Below are 17,193 nucleotides of genomic sequence, written 5' to 3' on the forward strand. Positions count from 1 at the left end.
ATCTTCTATATCATTACTATATATTGTAAAAAGCTGCAATCCCAGCACTGATCCCTGTAGTACCCCACTGGTCACTGCCTGCCATTCCGAAATGGAGCCGTTTATCACTACTCTTTGTTTCCTGTCAGCCAACCTACTTTCAATCCAAGTTAGTACTTTGCCCCCAATACCATGCACCCTAATTTTGCTCACTAACCTCCTATGTGGGACTTTATCAAAAGCTTTCTGAAAGTCCAGGTACACTACATCTACTGAATCTCCCTCGTCCATCTTCAGAGTTACATCCTCAAAAAATTCCAAAAGATTAGTCAAGCATGATTTCCCCTTCATAAATCCATGCTGACTCTTGACCTATCCTGTTACTACTATCCTGATGTGTTGTAATTTCATCTTTTATAATAGACTCCAGCATCTTTCCCACCACTGAGGTCAGACTTACTTGTTCTCTCATTTCCTGCTTTCTCTCTCCCACCTTTCTTAAAAGGTGGTACAACATTAGCCACCCTCCAATCCGCAGGAACTGATCCCGAATCTATCAAACACTGGAAAATAATCACCAATGCATCCACGATTTCTTGAGCCACCTCCTTCAGTACCCTGGGATGTCGACCATCAGGCCCCGGGGACTTATCAACCTTCAGATCTAACAGTCTCTCCAACACCAATTCCTGGCAAATATAAATTCCCTTAAGTTCAGGTCCTTCAGCCACTGTTACCTCAGGGAAATTGCTTGTGTCTTCCCCAGTGAACACAGATCTGAAGTACCAATTCAATTCTTCTGCAATTTTTGTTCCCCGTAATATATTCCCCTGTTTCTGTCTTCAAGGGCCCAATTTTAGTCTTAACCATTTTTTTTTTGCCTTTCACATACCTAAAAAATACATGAGTAGGTGGGGAGCAGAGGGAAACAGATGCTTAGGAATTGGGCGACAGGTTTAGACAATACATTTGGATTGGCTCAAGCTTGGAGGGCTGAAGGGCCTGTTCCTGGTCTGTAAATTTTCTTTGTTCTTTGAACTGACAAACTATAATTGTAATGCAGCAGAACGAATAGGTTATACTCAGGGAGCTGCACTCAGTTCATAAACTGGATCAGGTTGTGTCTCCAGGCTCTTTGTCAACTGTCATTGTACTCACTCTGAACTTACCTGGATGCTTTGCCTTGCCTTTTTGTGCTTTTCCCCTTAGAGAAACCAGTCTCTTATTACTTCTGTTTTTTTAAAAAAAGACAAAGAGAATCAGAAACAAAAATAGAAGTTGTTGGAAAAACTCAGCTGGTCTGGCAGCATCTAAAGAAAGAAAGCAGAGTTAACAACCCAAACAATATATCAAGGGCAGACTCCAGCACCAAGGCATACTCGAGCCGGTCTAGCTTTAGAGAAATAGATTGTTTGCACCACCAATGAACTTTTATTTATTTTAAAATTGTTTTGTGGTCTACATGTTTGTTAGTGAGTTCTAGAACTTGTTCCCTTTTCAGCTTAGAGAGTGAGACTTTTGGTACTTTGAGTGGAGCAGAGTCTAGATTAGAGTGGTGCTGGAAAAGCACAAGCAGGTCAGGCAGCATCCGAGGAGCAGCAAAATTTTCGGGTTCCTGATGAAGGGCTTTTGCCCGAATAGTCAATTTTCCTGCTCCTTGGATGCTGCCTGACCTGCTCTGCTTTACCAGCACCACTCTGATCTGGACTCTGGTTTCCAGCATCTGCCGTCCTCACTTTTGCCTTTGAGTGGAGCAGTCCTATGAAATCCTTGCAATAGGATGACTCTATAAACCTGTGCTCCTGAAAAGGGAACAATATGTAGCGAGCTAGGTTACCTTACAGTATGGAGTTAGGGTTGGTCCCAGAAGTGTTAGGATAAAACTCTAGCTGAGTACATTAAGATTGAGGTGAATGATTGCTCCAGAAAGAAGCTGTGTGCAGCTCCAGTCTAAACATTGAAGTCACAAGTGACTTCAACTTATCAACATAGAAGATACAGGGAGGCGAAAGTGAGGACTGCACTCTAGTGTGAGTATTGTGTGCATCATGTTTTGGGTACTGTATCAGGGTTGTGGCTTGGGTACTACACAAGTGTTTTTGTTTCCTTTCAATTTATAAAGGAATATTTTGATCTTAATCATGTTTAAAAAGCTAGAGTATGTCTTTTAAATAGATGGTTGGACTTATTCTATTTTATCTTCATTTCTTTTGCTACTAAATCATTATCATTAAAGCAAAATCTGCAGCATTGTGTGCTTTTATTTCAGTGAGAAATCACTTTTTTAAAAATTTGATCAAATGGGTATTGGGCTGAAAAATAGCAGGTGGACTTCAGTCTGGATAAGTGCAAGGTTTTGCATGTTAGTATACAACAAACGAGAATAGGCTTATACAATTAATGGTAGAGCCTTGGGTAGTGTTGTAGAACAGCGCTACCTAGGAGTGCAGGTACATAATTCTTTGAAGTCTGCATCACATATAGACAGGGTGGTTAAAAAGGCATTTGGCATGCTTGCCTTCATTTATTAGTCATAGAGTCATAGAGATGTATAGCATGGAAACAGACCCTTCGGTCCAACCCATCCATGCCGACCAGATATCCTGGGAAGTCACATTGAGGTTGTACAGGACATTGGTGAGGCCTCTTCTGAAGTACTGTGTTCAGTTCTGGTTGCCCAGCTATAGGAAGGACATTATTGAGCTGGAGAGGATTCAGAAGAGATTTACCAGGATGTTGCCAGGTATAGAAGGTTTGAGTTATAAAGAAAGGCTGGCTAGGCTGGGACTTTTTTTAACTGGGGCGTAGGATGTTGAGAGGCAAACATATAGAAATCTATAAAACATTGAGGAGTATAGATAGATTTAATGCGGTTGTCTTTTTCCTTGGATGGGAATTTCAAAACTGGAGGGCACATTTTTAAGGTGAGAGGAGAGAGATTTAAAAAATACATAAGGGGCAATATTTTTACACAGAGGGTGGTTGGTCTGTGGAATGAACTAACTGAGGAAATGGTGGATGTGGGTACAATTACAACATTTAAAAGACATTTGGATAAGTACATGAATAGGAAAGGTTTGGAGGGATATGGGCCAGGAGCAGGCAAGTGGGACTAGTTTAGTTTTGGATTATGTTTGACATGGAGTTTTCGATGAAAGGGTCTGTTTCCATGCTCTATGACTCTAGGATCAAAACAAAATATAATCTATCACTGGGGCGGCACAATAGCTCGATGGTTGGCACTGCTGCCTCACAGCGCCAGGGACCCGGGTTCGAATCCAGCCTGTGGCGACTGTCTGTGTGGAATTTGCACATTTTCCCCATGTCTGCTTGGGTTTCCTTCGGGTGCTCCAGTTTCCTCCACAGTCCAAAGATGCGCAGGTCAGGTGAATTGGCCATGCTAAATTGCCCATAGTGTTTAGGGGCATTAGTCAGAGGGAAATGGGTCTGGGTGGGTTACTGTTCGGTGGGTCGGTGTGGCCTTGTTGGGTCGAAGGGCCTGTTTCCACACTGTAGGTAATCTAATCTATCAAGCCAGATTTCTGTCTGGGATCTGACTTGTCTGTTCCAAACACCAGCTGGGATCAGAACATTATTGTGGATTTTTTCCTCCTAGAATGAGAGAGAGCCAGGATTTAAGAGAGATGGAAGTGTGCAGGACAACTGTTACTTTTGGTGCAGGTTGGGATGTGATCCTGAGCATGTGAATAGGCAGCACAAAGAACATGCAGGGTTCTGGGTAACAGCGAGTATGAAAAGATGTTGCTGACAATACTGAGAGTGATAGGGCTTGAGCCTTGTTGAGAAGCGGGTACAGTAGCAAAGATAATCTGAGGTATCAGAGAGAATAAGATGGCACAAATGCTAGTGGAGTGAAGAAGCTCATTGACCATCCTTCTGCATTGCTGTGCACTCCTCCTCGTCTTTAATCCAGGTTGCAACCATGGACCAGAATGGCATTGCATGTTGTTGTGGTTTCCACAGGTCCAGGGGAAAAACAAAATCTCACATGTGCGCTATCACATCTGGTAAGACCTCCAAGTCCCAGCCTGCAAAATGGAACACTAATGTCCAACCATCTACCATGTACAGGGCAAATGTCAGGAATCATGCTGGGCAGCTTTGGACTGATAATGGTTTTCTGGGTGCACAGTGAGCTTTCATAGATGGTAGTTGGGATGCCAGTGAATTCTAGGATATCTACTGAATGGTGTGTTGTTCTTGGAATAGCGGGTAGTCAGAAGGAGAAACTCAGCAGGTCTGGCAGCATCTGTGGAGAAAAAACAGAGTTATTATTTCAGGTCCAGTGATTCTTCTTCAGAACTGATGGTAGCTAGGAAAACGTTGGTATGTATGCTGAGGGTGGGGTGGAGGGAGGAGAAAGGAGTAAACAATAGATGGAAATGGAGACCAGGGAGAGAGAGAGAGAGAGAGAGAGAGAGAGAGAAACAGTTGGGCAGACCAAGGAATAGGTAAAGGTCAGCCTGGGAGAATCAATAGCTGCTAATGGACATTGATAGCAGCTAACAATGGGTTGTGTGTCGTAGCAGTCCATGTGATAACAAGGTCTGGTCTGGTGGATTTGGGGTAAGGACATGAGAGAAGGTACTAAAATTGTTGAACTCGATACTGAGTCCAGATGATTGCAGTGTTTTGAAGCAGAAAATTAGGTATTGTTCTACCAGCTTGCACTGAGCATTGCTGGAACACTAGCAAGCTTGAGACAGATGTTAGCCAGGGAAAATGGTGGTGTATTGAAGCAGCAGGTAACAGGAAGTTTAGGATCATTTTTGCACACAGAACTTAGGTGTTTTGCTAAGTGGTCACCCAGTCTGCACTTCTCTCCCCTGTTCACGTTGTGAACAGCAAATACTGTCGACTAGATTGAGTGAAGTGCAGGTAAATAGCTGTTTCACCTGGAAGGTGTGCTTGAGAACTTGGATAGTGAGGAGTGAGGAAGTAAACAGGCAGGTGTTACAACTTCTGCAATTGAGAAGGTGCTGCAGAGGAGGGGGTGAGCAGGGGTGTTGAGAGTGGAGGAGGACTGGATCAAGGTGTCCCAGAGGGACCAATCCCTGTAGATGGCTGACAAGGGAGGGGAGGGAAAGGGAATATGTGTCTAGTGGTGGCATCGTGCTGGAGGTGGAGGAAATGGCAGTTAATGATCCTTTGGATGTGGATGGTAGGTATGTACAAGGGGCACCCTGTCACTGTCGTGGGAATGAACATAAAGGGGGAGGGGTGAAGTGCAGGATATGGGTCAGACCCAGCTGAGGGCCCTGTCAATTATAGGGCTGGGAGTCCTCAGTTGAGGAACAAGGTGGACATTTTGGCGGCCCCTTTGCTGAAGTAGGCACTGTTGAAACACATACAACAGAGAAAGAGCAACTGGGAGAATAGAGTCTTTATAGGAGGCAGGGTATGAGAATGTATAGTCAAATAACTGAGAGTCAGTGGGTTTGTAGCAGATGTTGGTGACCAGAAGGCACTAGAAATTAATGTGAAGGGCATTCATTTCACAGGAATTTCAATACAGAGACAGAATGTGGATGTAGGTTTGCTCACTGAGCTGGAAGGTTCATTTTCAGACATTTAATCACCATACTAGATAACATCTTCAATGAAGTTTCATCTGGAGGCCCACTGAAGATGTTACCTGGTACGGTGATGAAACATCTGAAAATGAACCTTCCAGCTCAGCGAGCAAACCTAAGTCCAGAATCTCAACCTGAGTTACAAATCTTTTCAAAACTCGCTAGAAATAGAATCTTTCTGCAGCTCTGTAGAACCTTGATGAGACTTTGCCTGGAGCATTGTGTGCAGTTTTGGTCCCATTATCCAATGAAGAGTATTTTTTCCATTGAAATGAATGGCAATATCCCAATTACTTGCTGTAAATGCATGTTTGCCTTTAGTGACTCATGAACAAAGACACCCAGACCCCTTTTGGACACCCACACTTCCCAACCACTTACCATTTAAGAAATTTTCTGCCAGTGAAAACCTTTTATTCACATTATATTGCATCTCCATAATCTAGCCCATTCATTTAGTCTGTCTGAGTCCTCTTCAAATCTCCTTGCAACCACCTCACAACTTAAGTTTCTACCTAGTTAGGTGTCATCAGAAAATTTTAAAATATTCATCCCTATATCCAAATCATTGTTATACGTTGTGAACAGTTGTAGACCTGCCATTGTTTGTCCATAGCAGTTTTTCCTCCCAGTCTCATGCACTCTAATTTTATTTAGTAAACCCCTGGTGTGGGTCCTTTTCCAAAGCCTTCTGAAAATCAAATACACAACATGGTATTTATAATGTAATTTGTTCCTAGTTTATTGCTTGTAGTTGGTAAGGATCACAATGACAGAAGAACTCAGTCCTATGAAATGCTCCTCCTGCAATATAATCAGGGGCATTTCCAGTGTCCATGGTAACCAGGAGATTTGTTCAGTTGCAGTTCCTAATTGACTGCATGGAGTGGCAGAAGCTGCAGATGGACTTCCTATGGAGCATCCATGCAGCTGAGGACATTGTGAATGTCTCCGAGCAGTTGCAGAGCATTCTGAAGGGTGTAGGATGAATGGCCAACAGTTGTCGTACATGATAGTACCAACAAAATTGCAAACAGGAATTTAGTGAGTTGGATAGTAGATTAAAAAGGAAGACTGCTAAAGTTGTAATCTCCAGATTACCTCGAGTGCCACGCATGACTGAGTATAGGAATAGCAAAATAGGTCAGATGAACGCATGGCTAAAGGGATGGTGCAGGAGGGATGGCTTTAAATTTGTAGATCACTGTGACTGTTCCTGGACAGGTTGCACCCGAACTAGAATAGGTTGAATATCTTGCTTGTGAGGGTGAGAGGTTTAAACTAATTTGGCTAGCGTCTGAGGCACAGAATAGTAAAGTTGGGAGCAAGGTTCATTCAGATACAGAAGAAATGCTAGGACAGTCCAGTAGTTACAGAAGACATGAGCTGAAAATGTGTTGCTGGAAAAGCGCAGCAGGTCAGGCATTATCCAAGGAACAGGAGAATCGACGTTTCGGGCATAAGCCCTTGCTTTTCCAGCAACACATTTTCAGCTCTGATCTCCAGCATCTGCAGCCCTCACTTTCTCCTTGCAGAAAGCTAAGGCACATGGGCCAAATTTTATCCATTTTAACACAAGGAGTTTGAGTGGTAAAGCGGATGAACTTCGAGCATTGACCAGCGTGTGGAAATATGATATTGTTGCAATCACTGAAATATGGTTGAAGGATGGACAGGACTGGCAGCTCAACATTCCAGTGTACAGAGGTTTTAGGTGTGATGGTTGAGGATGGGGTGGGGGTTATAAGATATGTGGAGACATTGTATTATTGATAAAGGAGACCACCTCTACAGAAAAGAGGGAGAATGTCCTCGAAGACTCTTCAATTGAGGTCATCTGGGTAGAGCTTAGAAATAAAAAAATCAGTCAATCACTTTACTGGGATTATAGGATAGGCCTCCCAACACTCAGAAGAAGATAGAGGAGCAGATATGTCAGTAAGTCAATGGAATGTGTGAAAGTTGAAGCGGATTTCAACATTGCTAGTATTAACAGCTTTAGTGTGAAAGGATGAGACATGGTAGAATTTTTAAAGTGCAACCAGAAGAACTACATAGCAGCATGTAGATAGTCCTTCTAAAGATGGGGCAGTACTAAAACTAATCCGAGGGAATGAATCTGGTCAAGCGGTTAGAGCATCAGTGAGCAAACATTTTGTGGATAATGACCATAACTCTACAAGTTTCAAAGTAATTGTGGAAAGGAATAAGGATGGTGTAAAAGTCAACTTTCTAAATTGGGGGAAGGCTAATTTCAATACCATTAGACAGAATCTGGTAAATGTAGACTGGCAGCAGCTACTTGCATTTCGAAAGTGGAAATGTTTTAAAAGTATTATAGTGAAAATTCAGGGCCAGCATAGGGAAACCTGGATGTCAAGAGACATTGAGAGTCTGATAAAGAAAAAGAAGGAAGTATATGTTATAAACAGCACATTAAAAACAGGGGAGGCCCTTCAAAAGTATAGAAAATATGGGGGGTGCTTAGAAAAGAAATGAGGATGTCAAAGAGGGGCCACGAAATATCTTTGGCAAATAAGGTTAAAGAAAACCCCAAGGTATTTTGTAAGGATATAATGAGTAAAAGAAAGAGTGGAATATATTACAGATCAAAGGGGCAATCTGGGCATGGAGCCAGAGGGCTTGGGTGAGGTCTTAAATTAATATTTCTTTCTTAACAAAGGAGAAGACATTGTAGCTGGGGATTTCAGCTGGGATAGCGAGGTTTTAGAGTATGTTAAGATTAATAAGGAGGAGGTATTAAATGTTTAAGTGGTTATATTGGTGCATAAATTCCAGGGTCTGGTGAGATGTATCCCAGCATGTTATGGGAAGCAAGGGAAGGGATTGCTGGGGCCCTGGTGGAGATATCCATTATTTTGCTGGCCACAAGTATAGTGGCAGATGACTGGAAGATAGCTAATGTGATTTCTTTCTTCAAGAAAGGCAGCAGGAAAAGGCCAGGTAATTACAGACCAATTAGTCTAATGTCAGTGGTAGGGGAATCATTGGAAAAACTTGAGGGACAGGATTAATCAACACATGGAAAGCAGGCATAGTTCAAGGATATCAGCATGGATTTGTGATAAGGAGATCCTGTCTGCTTTATGTGAGATTTTTGAAAAGGTGACTAAGTATGTTGATGAGGGTAGTTCAATTGATGTGGTTTCCATGGACTTCAGTAGACTTTGAGAAGGTCCCACATGGAAGGCTGGTCCAAAAGGTAAGAGCTTGTCATCTCTTTGTTCCACATTATAACTTGCTCTATTTCAGATGGCAAAGGGTCTATATATGTCTTCATTAATTTTTTTCTTTTCACATACCTGAAGAAGCTTTTGCAATCAGTTTTGTATATTTCGTGCAAGCTCACTCTCGTACTTGCTTTTCCCTTTCCTACAAATTTTTTGTCCTCCTTTGAAATCTAAATTGATTCTATCTTCACCAGCGAGACACAAATAATATTCCAAAAATGTTGTAGAGCACAGGGTCTAGTGAGAGAGAGAAACTGAAGAAAATCAGTATTTATAGGGAAATTGTGTCAAGGAAAAAGATAGCATTCAAGACTGACTATTCCCAGGGGCTGATAAGCTATATCCCAGAGTACTTAAGAAAGCAGCCCTAGAAATAATGGATGCATTGGTGGTCATCTTTTATGACTCTATAGACTGGAACCATTCCAATGGATTAAAAAGTTGCTAATGTAATCTCACCATTTAAAAGAGAGAGAGAGAAAAAACAAAATTATAGACCAGTTAGACAGACATTAATAGTGGGGACAATGCTAGAGTCCATTATAAAATATCTAACAGCAGAGCACTTGGAAAACGATGACAGGATTGGACGACGTCAACATAGATTTACGAAGGTGAGTTAGATGTATTTCTTAAGGCTAATGAAATCAAAGGGTAGAGAAAGCAGAAACAGAGTACTCAGTTTGTTGATCAGCCATGATCAGTTGAATGGTGTAGCAGGCTCAAAGGGCTAAATACTCTTTTTCCTATCTTCTATGTTTCTATGTATGCTGTAGTAATAGATAGTTTTTACATAGATATATAATTGAACCTAGCGACTTTAAGTGCTTTTAGATCGTGCATAATTATTACTTTTGATCTACTTTTTTTAGCAGCTAAGTATTTAATGAATTGAAGATGTAATGTTCCCAACATTATTGATGTTTCTTTTAAATCCTTTCTCTGATTTATTTATCCTTCACAGCAACTTGAGTTGTGTCAAAGACTCTACAAGCTCCACTTTCAGCTTTTGCTGCTGTTCCAATCCTACTACAAACTAATTGGACAGATCCACGTTGTCAGTTCAATGCCAGAGGTAAAATAAGTTCCTCCATGATCAACATTAATCAGTGTTTTTTTTCAAATACAAGTTTAAAATATTGCTCCATAACAAGTCATACTTCAGCATGAAGTTCTAATGCCACACGAAACTTTTGTTACAAATCAACCTAATCTTAGAATAACATATTTTTCAGTAATGCAAAAATGTTATCACAATGCTAGAATTTGTGGTATGGATATGGATACAATGGAAAAACTGCTGCTAATTGTATCCTGTTAATAATGTTTGTTTACTAGCTGCTGAATATGTCAAAAGAACTGAATGATTTGAGGGACAATTTGAAGGAAGCTTCAGCTCTAATAGCCGTTGAACCCCTTAAAGATGAACTCAGTTTACGTGGCCTCACAAATATCTCCTCTGAAGCTGCAGTTCAGACCATGCTGGAGTGCCTGAAAAACAGGGATCTTACAACTGCCCTGCGGCAAATCAGGGATTGCAGGTTAGACTTTAGATATACTGTCTGTATTTTATAAATAAGTATTTATTATATTGTATAATTTCTCTTGATTTGCTTTGATTAAACAGGTGGAAGGGACTTTTTAAACAAAAAAAAATTAATTGATATTACTTTTTCTCAGCTAGGACACTTCTGTTTTAAATATTGATAACTAAAGTATTGCATAAACTTGAATTACAGATAAACTATAAACAAGCAGGTAACAAGCCAAAATAAATGCAGCCTACCTTTCAAATTTAGGACAGCTGATTACAAATCCCACTAGCAGTATCAAACCTGTGACATGTGCTTACAGTAAGGGTTGAGACTAATATAAGCAATCAGATTAATGAACTATTTGCACGCTTTAAATGAGTTTTAAAATTGTACGTTGGAGTAACTAGTCAAAGTCAACCTATTTCTTCTGTAAGAGTGCGGAATGCTGCATCTCAGCATCTTCAGGCAGTGATCATGCTCATTGCGTTATGGACCATCTAATTGGTCAAGAAAAAATAACTACTGTATCTCCAACCTGAGTGGGGGGAAGGGCAGAGGAGTCATCTTCACAATCAAGATAGTTATGGAGGTGGTGGGTACCTCCTCATAGCTGGAACACTGTCCAATAATATTTTGCTTCGGCATGCATAACCTGGTTCCAAAGAACAAACTTCTGACCATCTACCAGCAACTCCAGCTACAGTTATGAATGTCCATACCAGTCCCTCATGCTGGGGCTGGAAGATCCAAAAGGGCCAACAGCAATTGAATTCCTGAGGGGAGTGATAAAAGACACCAAACTGTAAACCTCTTCAAGAACCCTGCAGAAAAGGGACTACATAGGTTGACCTGGTTAAGGCAAGATAGATCAATATCGTCCACATTAGACCTCCTGTTTAAATCTCAAGCACTCAGCTCAGATCCATTGATTTCAAAAACAAAAACAGAAATTGCTGGAAAAGTTCTGCAGGTCTGGCAACATCAATGGAGAGAAAGCATAGTTAATGTTTCAAGTCCACAGATCTATCTTTAGTACGGATTGTAGCTAGGTAAACATTGATGTATATGCTGAAGATTGTGTGGGGAGCAGTGGCAGGGGTGTAATTGAGAGAGAACTGCTGTTGGCCAAACAAAGGGATGGGTAAAGGTCAGCCTGGTATAATCAGTAGCTGCTAATGGGGACCATTAGTGGTTGACAATGGGTTGCCAGTGGTAGCAGCCCGTATGATGACAAGGCCTGGTGTCTGGGGGTTTACGGTAAGGATTCAGGAGAAGGTGCTCAAGCCCTAAAATTATTGAACTCTATTGACTCCTGAATGCTGCAGGGTCCCCAAGTGAAAAATGAGGCGCGGTTCTTCTATCTTACACTGAGCATCATTGGTGGAATGCACCAAGCCTGAGACAGAGATATTGGCCAGGTAACTTGGTGATGTGTTGAAGTGGCAGGCAACTGGAAGCTCGGGGTCAGCTGTGTGGACAGAACAGAGGTGTTCTCCAAAGCAGTCACCCAGTTTGCATTTTGTCTCTCCAATGTAGAGGAGACAACATTGTAAGCAGTGAATACAGTAAACCAGATTGAGTGAAATGCAGGTAAATTGTTGTTTCACCTGGAAAATATGCCTGGGACTTTGGGTAGTGAGAAGAGAGGAATGAAATGGGTAGATGTTATACTTTTTGCAGTTGCATGGGAAGATGCTGTGGGGTGGTGGAGGAGGGGTGGACCAACGTGCTCCAAAGGGAATGGTCCCTGTAGAAGGCTACCGGGGAAGGTCAGAGGAAAATGTATCTGGTAGGTGGCATTCACTGGAGGTGACTGAAATAGCAGCTAATGAATCTTTAATGAATGCTGGTGGGGTGGTAAGTTAGGACCCTGTTAAACATGGTGGTGGCGATGCTCAGTTGAGGAAGAAGGGGGATGTTTTAGAGGCTCATAGCCCCCTTAGGAGGCTGGCATCAACGGATGAGAAGCAATGGAGATGGATAAACTGGGAGAATGGAATGGAGCCTTTACAGGAAGTAGGGTGTGAAGACATATAATTGAAGTAACTGTGTGGGAGTCCTTGGGTTTATAGTGGATATTTTTAGCCAGCCTATTCCCTGAAATGGAAGCAGAAATGTCAAGGAAGGGAAGGGAGGAGTCAGAGATGGACACGGTGAAGGTGAGGGTGGGATGGAAATTGGAAGCAAAATTGATTATTTTTCTAATTCTGGAGGAGAGGGGGTACCAGCACAAATGATGCCATCGACGTATGGAAAAAGAGTTGAGGGTGGGGGCTCCAGTACATTGGAATAAGGAATGTCCCACAAAGAGACAGGCATAACTGGGGCCAGTGCAGGTACCCATGACCCACCTTTGTTGTGAAGAAAGTGAGAGGAGTTAAAGGATAATTTGTTCAAAGTGAGGACGAGCTCAATGAAGCAGAGGAGGGTGGTGATGCATGGAACAGTTCTTTTCATTTCCGAGAAGAAGCAGAGAGCCCCGAGTTCATCCCCATGAGGATGGTCATGTAAAGAGATTGTACTCTGTGGTGAATAGGAGGTGGCTGGAAATTCTAAAACTGACATAAAGAGTCAGAAGAATCGTGGATATAAGTGGGAAATGACTGAACAAGGGGAGAATAAACCTCTCTCCTTAAATGCTAGCCTGATCCCTAACTGCCTCCAAACAACATACCATTCCAGACCTGTTCCCAGACATGGCTGCCATGGTCTTCTTTACCAGCTAATCTGATCTACTTCTGAGACTGTGCCCCACTGCGCTTCTCAAAGCTGCAGTCCAATGTCTAACCAATGGCACAGTTCTGGCACACTAGTTACACCGAGCAGAACCCTCGTGCCCACAGTCCAGTCTTTTCCCAGCTGTAAGAACCCTGCTCTTAACGTGGAGTCACCTTCTGTGATACACTCTCAATCACAAATTGAAACCTGATCTGATCTGAGTGACCTATCATAGCTCGCAAACAGACCCTTGTCCGTATTACTGGGCAGGACTCGATGTTTTGAGTATTGGAACATGCTATGCCTTAAAGGTTGGTGTCAACAGGATGTTAGTTTTCACAACACATATGAACAGAGAGAAAAATGCAAATTACCAATTACTACATCCCAATTAATCCGAATTTTATTACAATTAACTAAAACTGACAGGTCAGTTACTGGCACTGGACAAACTGGAAATTTGAATAGGATGTTGTGTGGAAGTGAAGTGAAATCTCTATCCATCCGTCTAACTGGTTATGCCTATTTTGCACATATTGAGTGATTTTAAGTGATTAATCAAAAACTATGCTAAAATTTCATAATTTACTATTTGTTACCTAACTCATGTGCTTTAATATTGTTTCAGGACCATATGGCCCAACAATATATTTGGCAGTAATGTGGAAGATGAGGTCCAGACACTACTTAGTATTTACTTCAGACACCAAACTTTGGGACAAACAGGAACATTTGCACTGCTGAGCTCCAATCACGATCTGTCAGAAATCAGTTCGAAGTTAATGGAGCTGAATGGAGAGATTCAGGACATGATTCAGAAGGCTCAGAATTATCGTGTCATCAGTACTTATCTTCCAGATACTAGCACTAGTCTCTGACAGGAGGGTCCTCCTTCCCTTTTGTTCACGATTGGAAATGCTGCAATGCTGGTCTGACATCCTTCGGTATCTTTTCCATCTTAGAAAAGCTTGACCAGGCTGTTCTCACGTTAGTGACACTTCACAGCTTCACTAAACTTAAGTGGAAAGCTTTTAAAATGTGCAGCAATATCAAAAGATCAAAAGTAAAGTAAAACACCCAATCAGATGTGGAAATAGCTTATTTTCAAAGCAGATATTTATTCTTACTTTGGTTAATATGACATGACCCAAGATCACATTAACTGAGGATACCAAAGGCTATCACACACATCATTCTTCCGAAAGAATCATTTTGACAAAGATGTAATTTTACTTTAAGATGTCAACAACTGATGCTATTGCCACACAATGGTTGAAAATTGTATGCTATTAATAATATAAGTAAGTGTGTGGTTTGTAGCGACTGGCTTAAGAAATAAGTTATTAGCAGGCAACATGAAGCTGTATGCAACGCACTAGGAAGCAGTTTTGTTGAGCTGAAAGCCTATGTTTCAACCTTTTATAAATGCTAAAAAATTTATTGTATGTCTAGAACAGGAACATAATTACTACATCAATACTTGTTCACATTGAGCTGCTGTAAAGCACATTTTTGTTAGAAAAATGGCACTTAGTTGTTGTCTAAGAGTGTTTTATTGGGCCATCCAAAAGGATTTGTACTGTATTTGAAATACCATGAATAGTTCAGATGAGAAATATTTGGGAACCAGCTGCTTTTTCTACTAGATGGAAGCTTTTATGGATTTATTTATAAGTAGTTGTTTGGTAGTACAGAACTTGAGTATCGCTGAAGACAAGACACTATCAAAACTTTCCATCTTGCACTCATCAGAACAATTCACAAGGGTGTACCGATCAAAGGAGAAAACCAACATTTATGTGCATGGGGCTAGAGTGCTAATTGGTTCATAGAATACATAGTGTGGAAGCAAGCCGTTCGGCTCATTGAGTCCACACTGAACCTCCAAAAAGCATCTTACTGCCCTACCATAATCCTGTAACCTGGCATTTTCCATGGCTGATCCACCTAGCCTGCACATCCCTGGAAACTATGGGCAATTTAGCATGGCTAATATGTGGATTCTGAGTGAGAGATGTTGCTGTGGAGAATGCACCCATTAATGTTGATTGTCAATTAACTGTCAGGCTTTAAGTCTTAAATGAGGTAGCACTCATTTTGCAGTATAAAGTTTGGTTTTCCCATTGAAATGGTATCCTTGTAGATTGTCCTGATTAGTACAAGACAAAGAAGCTTCAACAAAACTTATTTATAAATAGAAAATGCTGCTTTTACCAGTTTTGTAGATGAGGCTAAGATTTTCACACCCTATTAGTCTATGCCTGCTGATCTGCCAAGCATGCACATTTATATGTAAAACAAATTCTATTGAAATATTTTGAAAATCAAGTCTATGCTTTAACTTTTTAAATTAAGCACATATAGCTCTGAATTTGTAATCTGGGGGATTTTGGGGGGGTGGGTAGGAAGGGTCTGATAGTAAGATTTCTTCTCATGTTTGAAAAACATATTCAGAAGCTATACAACTTTTTGTTTTGCATGTAAAAAACCTTCTTGCACATTTAATAGCATTTTCAAATTATCCATAACTTATTTAATTGTAAAAACAAATAGCTAATGAAGTATTTTAGATTTTTCTGTAAATTCATGGGCTGTATGTACAATTGCAATATCATTAACCATGTTCAGTGATGTAATTCTTTGTGGAAAAGTGAACTTTTATTTGATGCTTTCCATTGCACTTACACTTCAACAGGTTCCTCAAAACCACCAGTAAAATGTGTCAGGTTCTGAATTTAGCTGCTTTTCTATTATATCATTATTGAAACTCAGCTTCCTAATTCAGATGGGTAGGATAGGAAATCTGAATGGTACAGAATTCTTTGAACTGTAATTGGAGAAAAAAATAGGATGCATTTATCCTAATCTGGATTATATCCTATTAAACTTTGCATTATAAAATCAGTCTATCACGTGGTTGTGATTTCAATTTGTTATTCCCCAAAACTCTTGTTTATAAGGAGCAAACATTTCAAAGTAGGTAGCAGATAGAAAGTAACTGATGCAAGCTATTCAATTAGGAAAGCCACAACTACCCTTTGAGACAGTCAAATGGAGGCCATAAGTCCACATTGTTGGGATCAAGTTGCCTAATGGTCCAAATAACTATAAGGAACAAGCTCAAAACAGTAGGGTCTATAACTTAAAAGCAACAAACTGCAGGTCAGATAGGAAAGAGGTTATCTCAATGATAAAAAAATCACAACACCAGGTTATAGTCCAACAGGTTTAATTGGAAGCACACTAGCTTTCAAAGCACCAATTAAACCTGTTGGACTATAACCTGGTATTGTGTGATTTTTTAACTTTGAACACCCCAATCCAACACCGGCATCTCCAAATCATATCTCAATGAGAGATCGATAAGTTTGGAAATGTCTTTAACAATGACACCACCATTGCTTGGAGTAGCCCTTCCATGGAGCAAGCTGTAACTGTAGTCGAGGAGTCCCTCAAAAGATTCAGATCTCCAGCATCCATAGTTGTTTGTTTTATTATAGTCATTCAGGATACCTGGAGCTCACCTAAACAGATGTTTAGGGTACAGAAGCCTGGAGGCTAAATGTAACATTCAATTCTCCCTCTGACTGTAGCCCTCAAGCTTTTCTTACCGAATGGTTGCTTATTATAAGCAGGTAACCTTGCCAAAGGCAAACAGCCCAGCTGAGAGTCTGATTGCTGCTACCAGACAGGTTGGTGCCATCAATCCACATTCACTGTACTCAAGGTACTATTGATATCAGCAGGTGGAAAAGTAATACTAAATTTAAAATCTAAAAAGTCCAAAGGTTTTAGAAATTTTCAATAGGGAGGAACAGCACGTTAACGATGATAGGGCACCAGGGACTATGGCCCTAAGGGGAAAAAGAAATGATTGGATCAATGATCTGATCACAATTAAACTGATTTGATCTAATAGCCACTATTGAAATATGGTGGCCAGATATTCAATAGGTAAGTATTTCAATTACTAGACTTAAGAACTGGGAAAAGGTGGCAGAGTTGTGCTAACAGATGCACTAATGGGAAAGAAGGATACTAGACCAAAAATATAGGATCAGTCCCTATGGGTCTTGATAATAGACTGAGTGGCAGGAGGAGTTTAATTTAGATAAA

At 40.9% G+C, this 17,193-nt stretch overlaps 1 protein-coding gene across 7 annotated transcripts in view; it reads left to right on the forward strand.

Moving 5' to 3' along the window:
- LOC122551062 (protein furry homolog) overlaps positions 1–15,982 on the forward strand; it is a 350,939-nt gene extending 334,957 nt beyond the window's left edge. For all 7 annotated transcript variants that reach the window (XM_087988218.1, XM_087988219.1, XM_087988222.1 and 4 more), the window contains 3 exons: positions 9,789–9,899; positions 10,163–10,365; positions 13,706–15,982. In XM_087988218.1, the coding sequence (XP_087844344.1) occupies positions 9,789–9,899; positions 10,163–10,365; positions 13,706–13,955 (564 nt within the window). In that variant the 3' untranslated portion in view covers positions 13,956–15,982. The remainder of the gene's footprint in view (positions 1–9,788; positions 9,900–10,162; positions 10,366–13,705) is intronic.
- The last annotated feature ends 1,211 nt before the right edge of the window (positions 15,983–17,193 follow it).

Source organism: Chiloscyllium plagiosum, unplaced genomic scaffold, assembly GCF_037043375.1.
Source record: "Chiloscyllium plagiosum isolate Xiang-an unplaced genomic scaffold, Cpla_swu_hap1 HiC_scaffold_6, whole genome shotgun sequence".
NCBI classification, from domain to species: Eukaryota; Metazoa; Chordata; class Chondrichthyes; order Orectolobiformes; family Hemiscylliidae; genus Chiloscyllium; species Chiloscyllium plagiosum.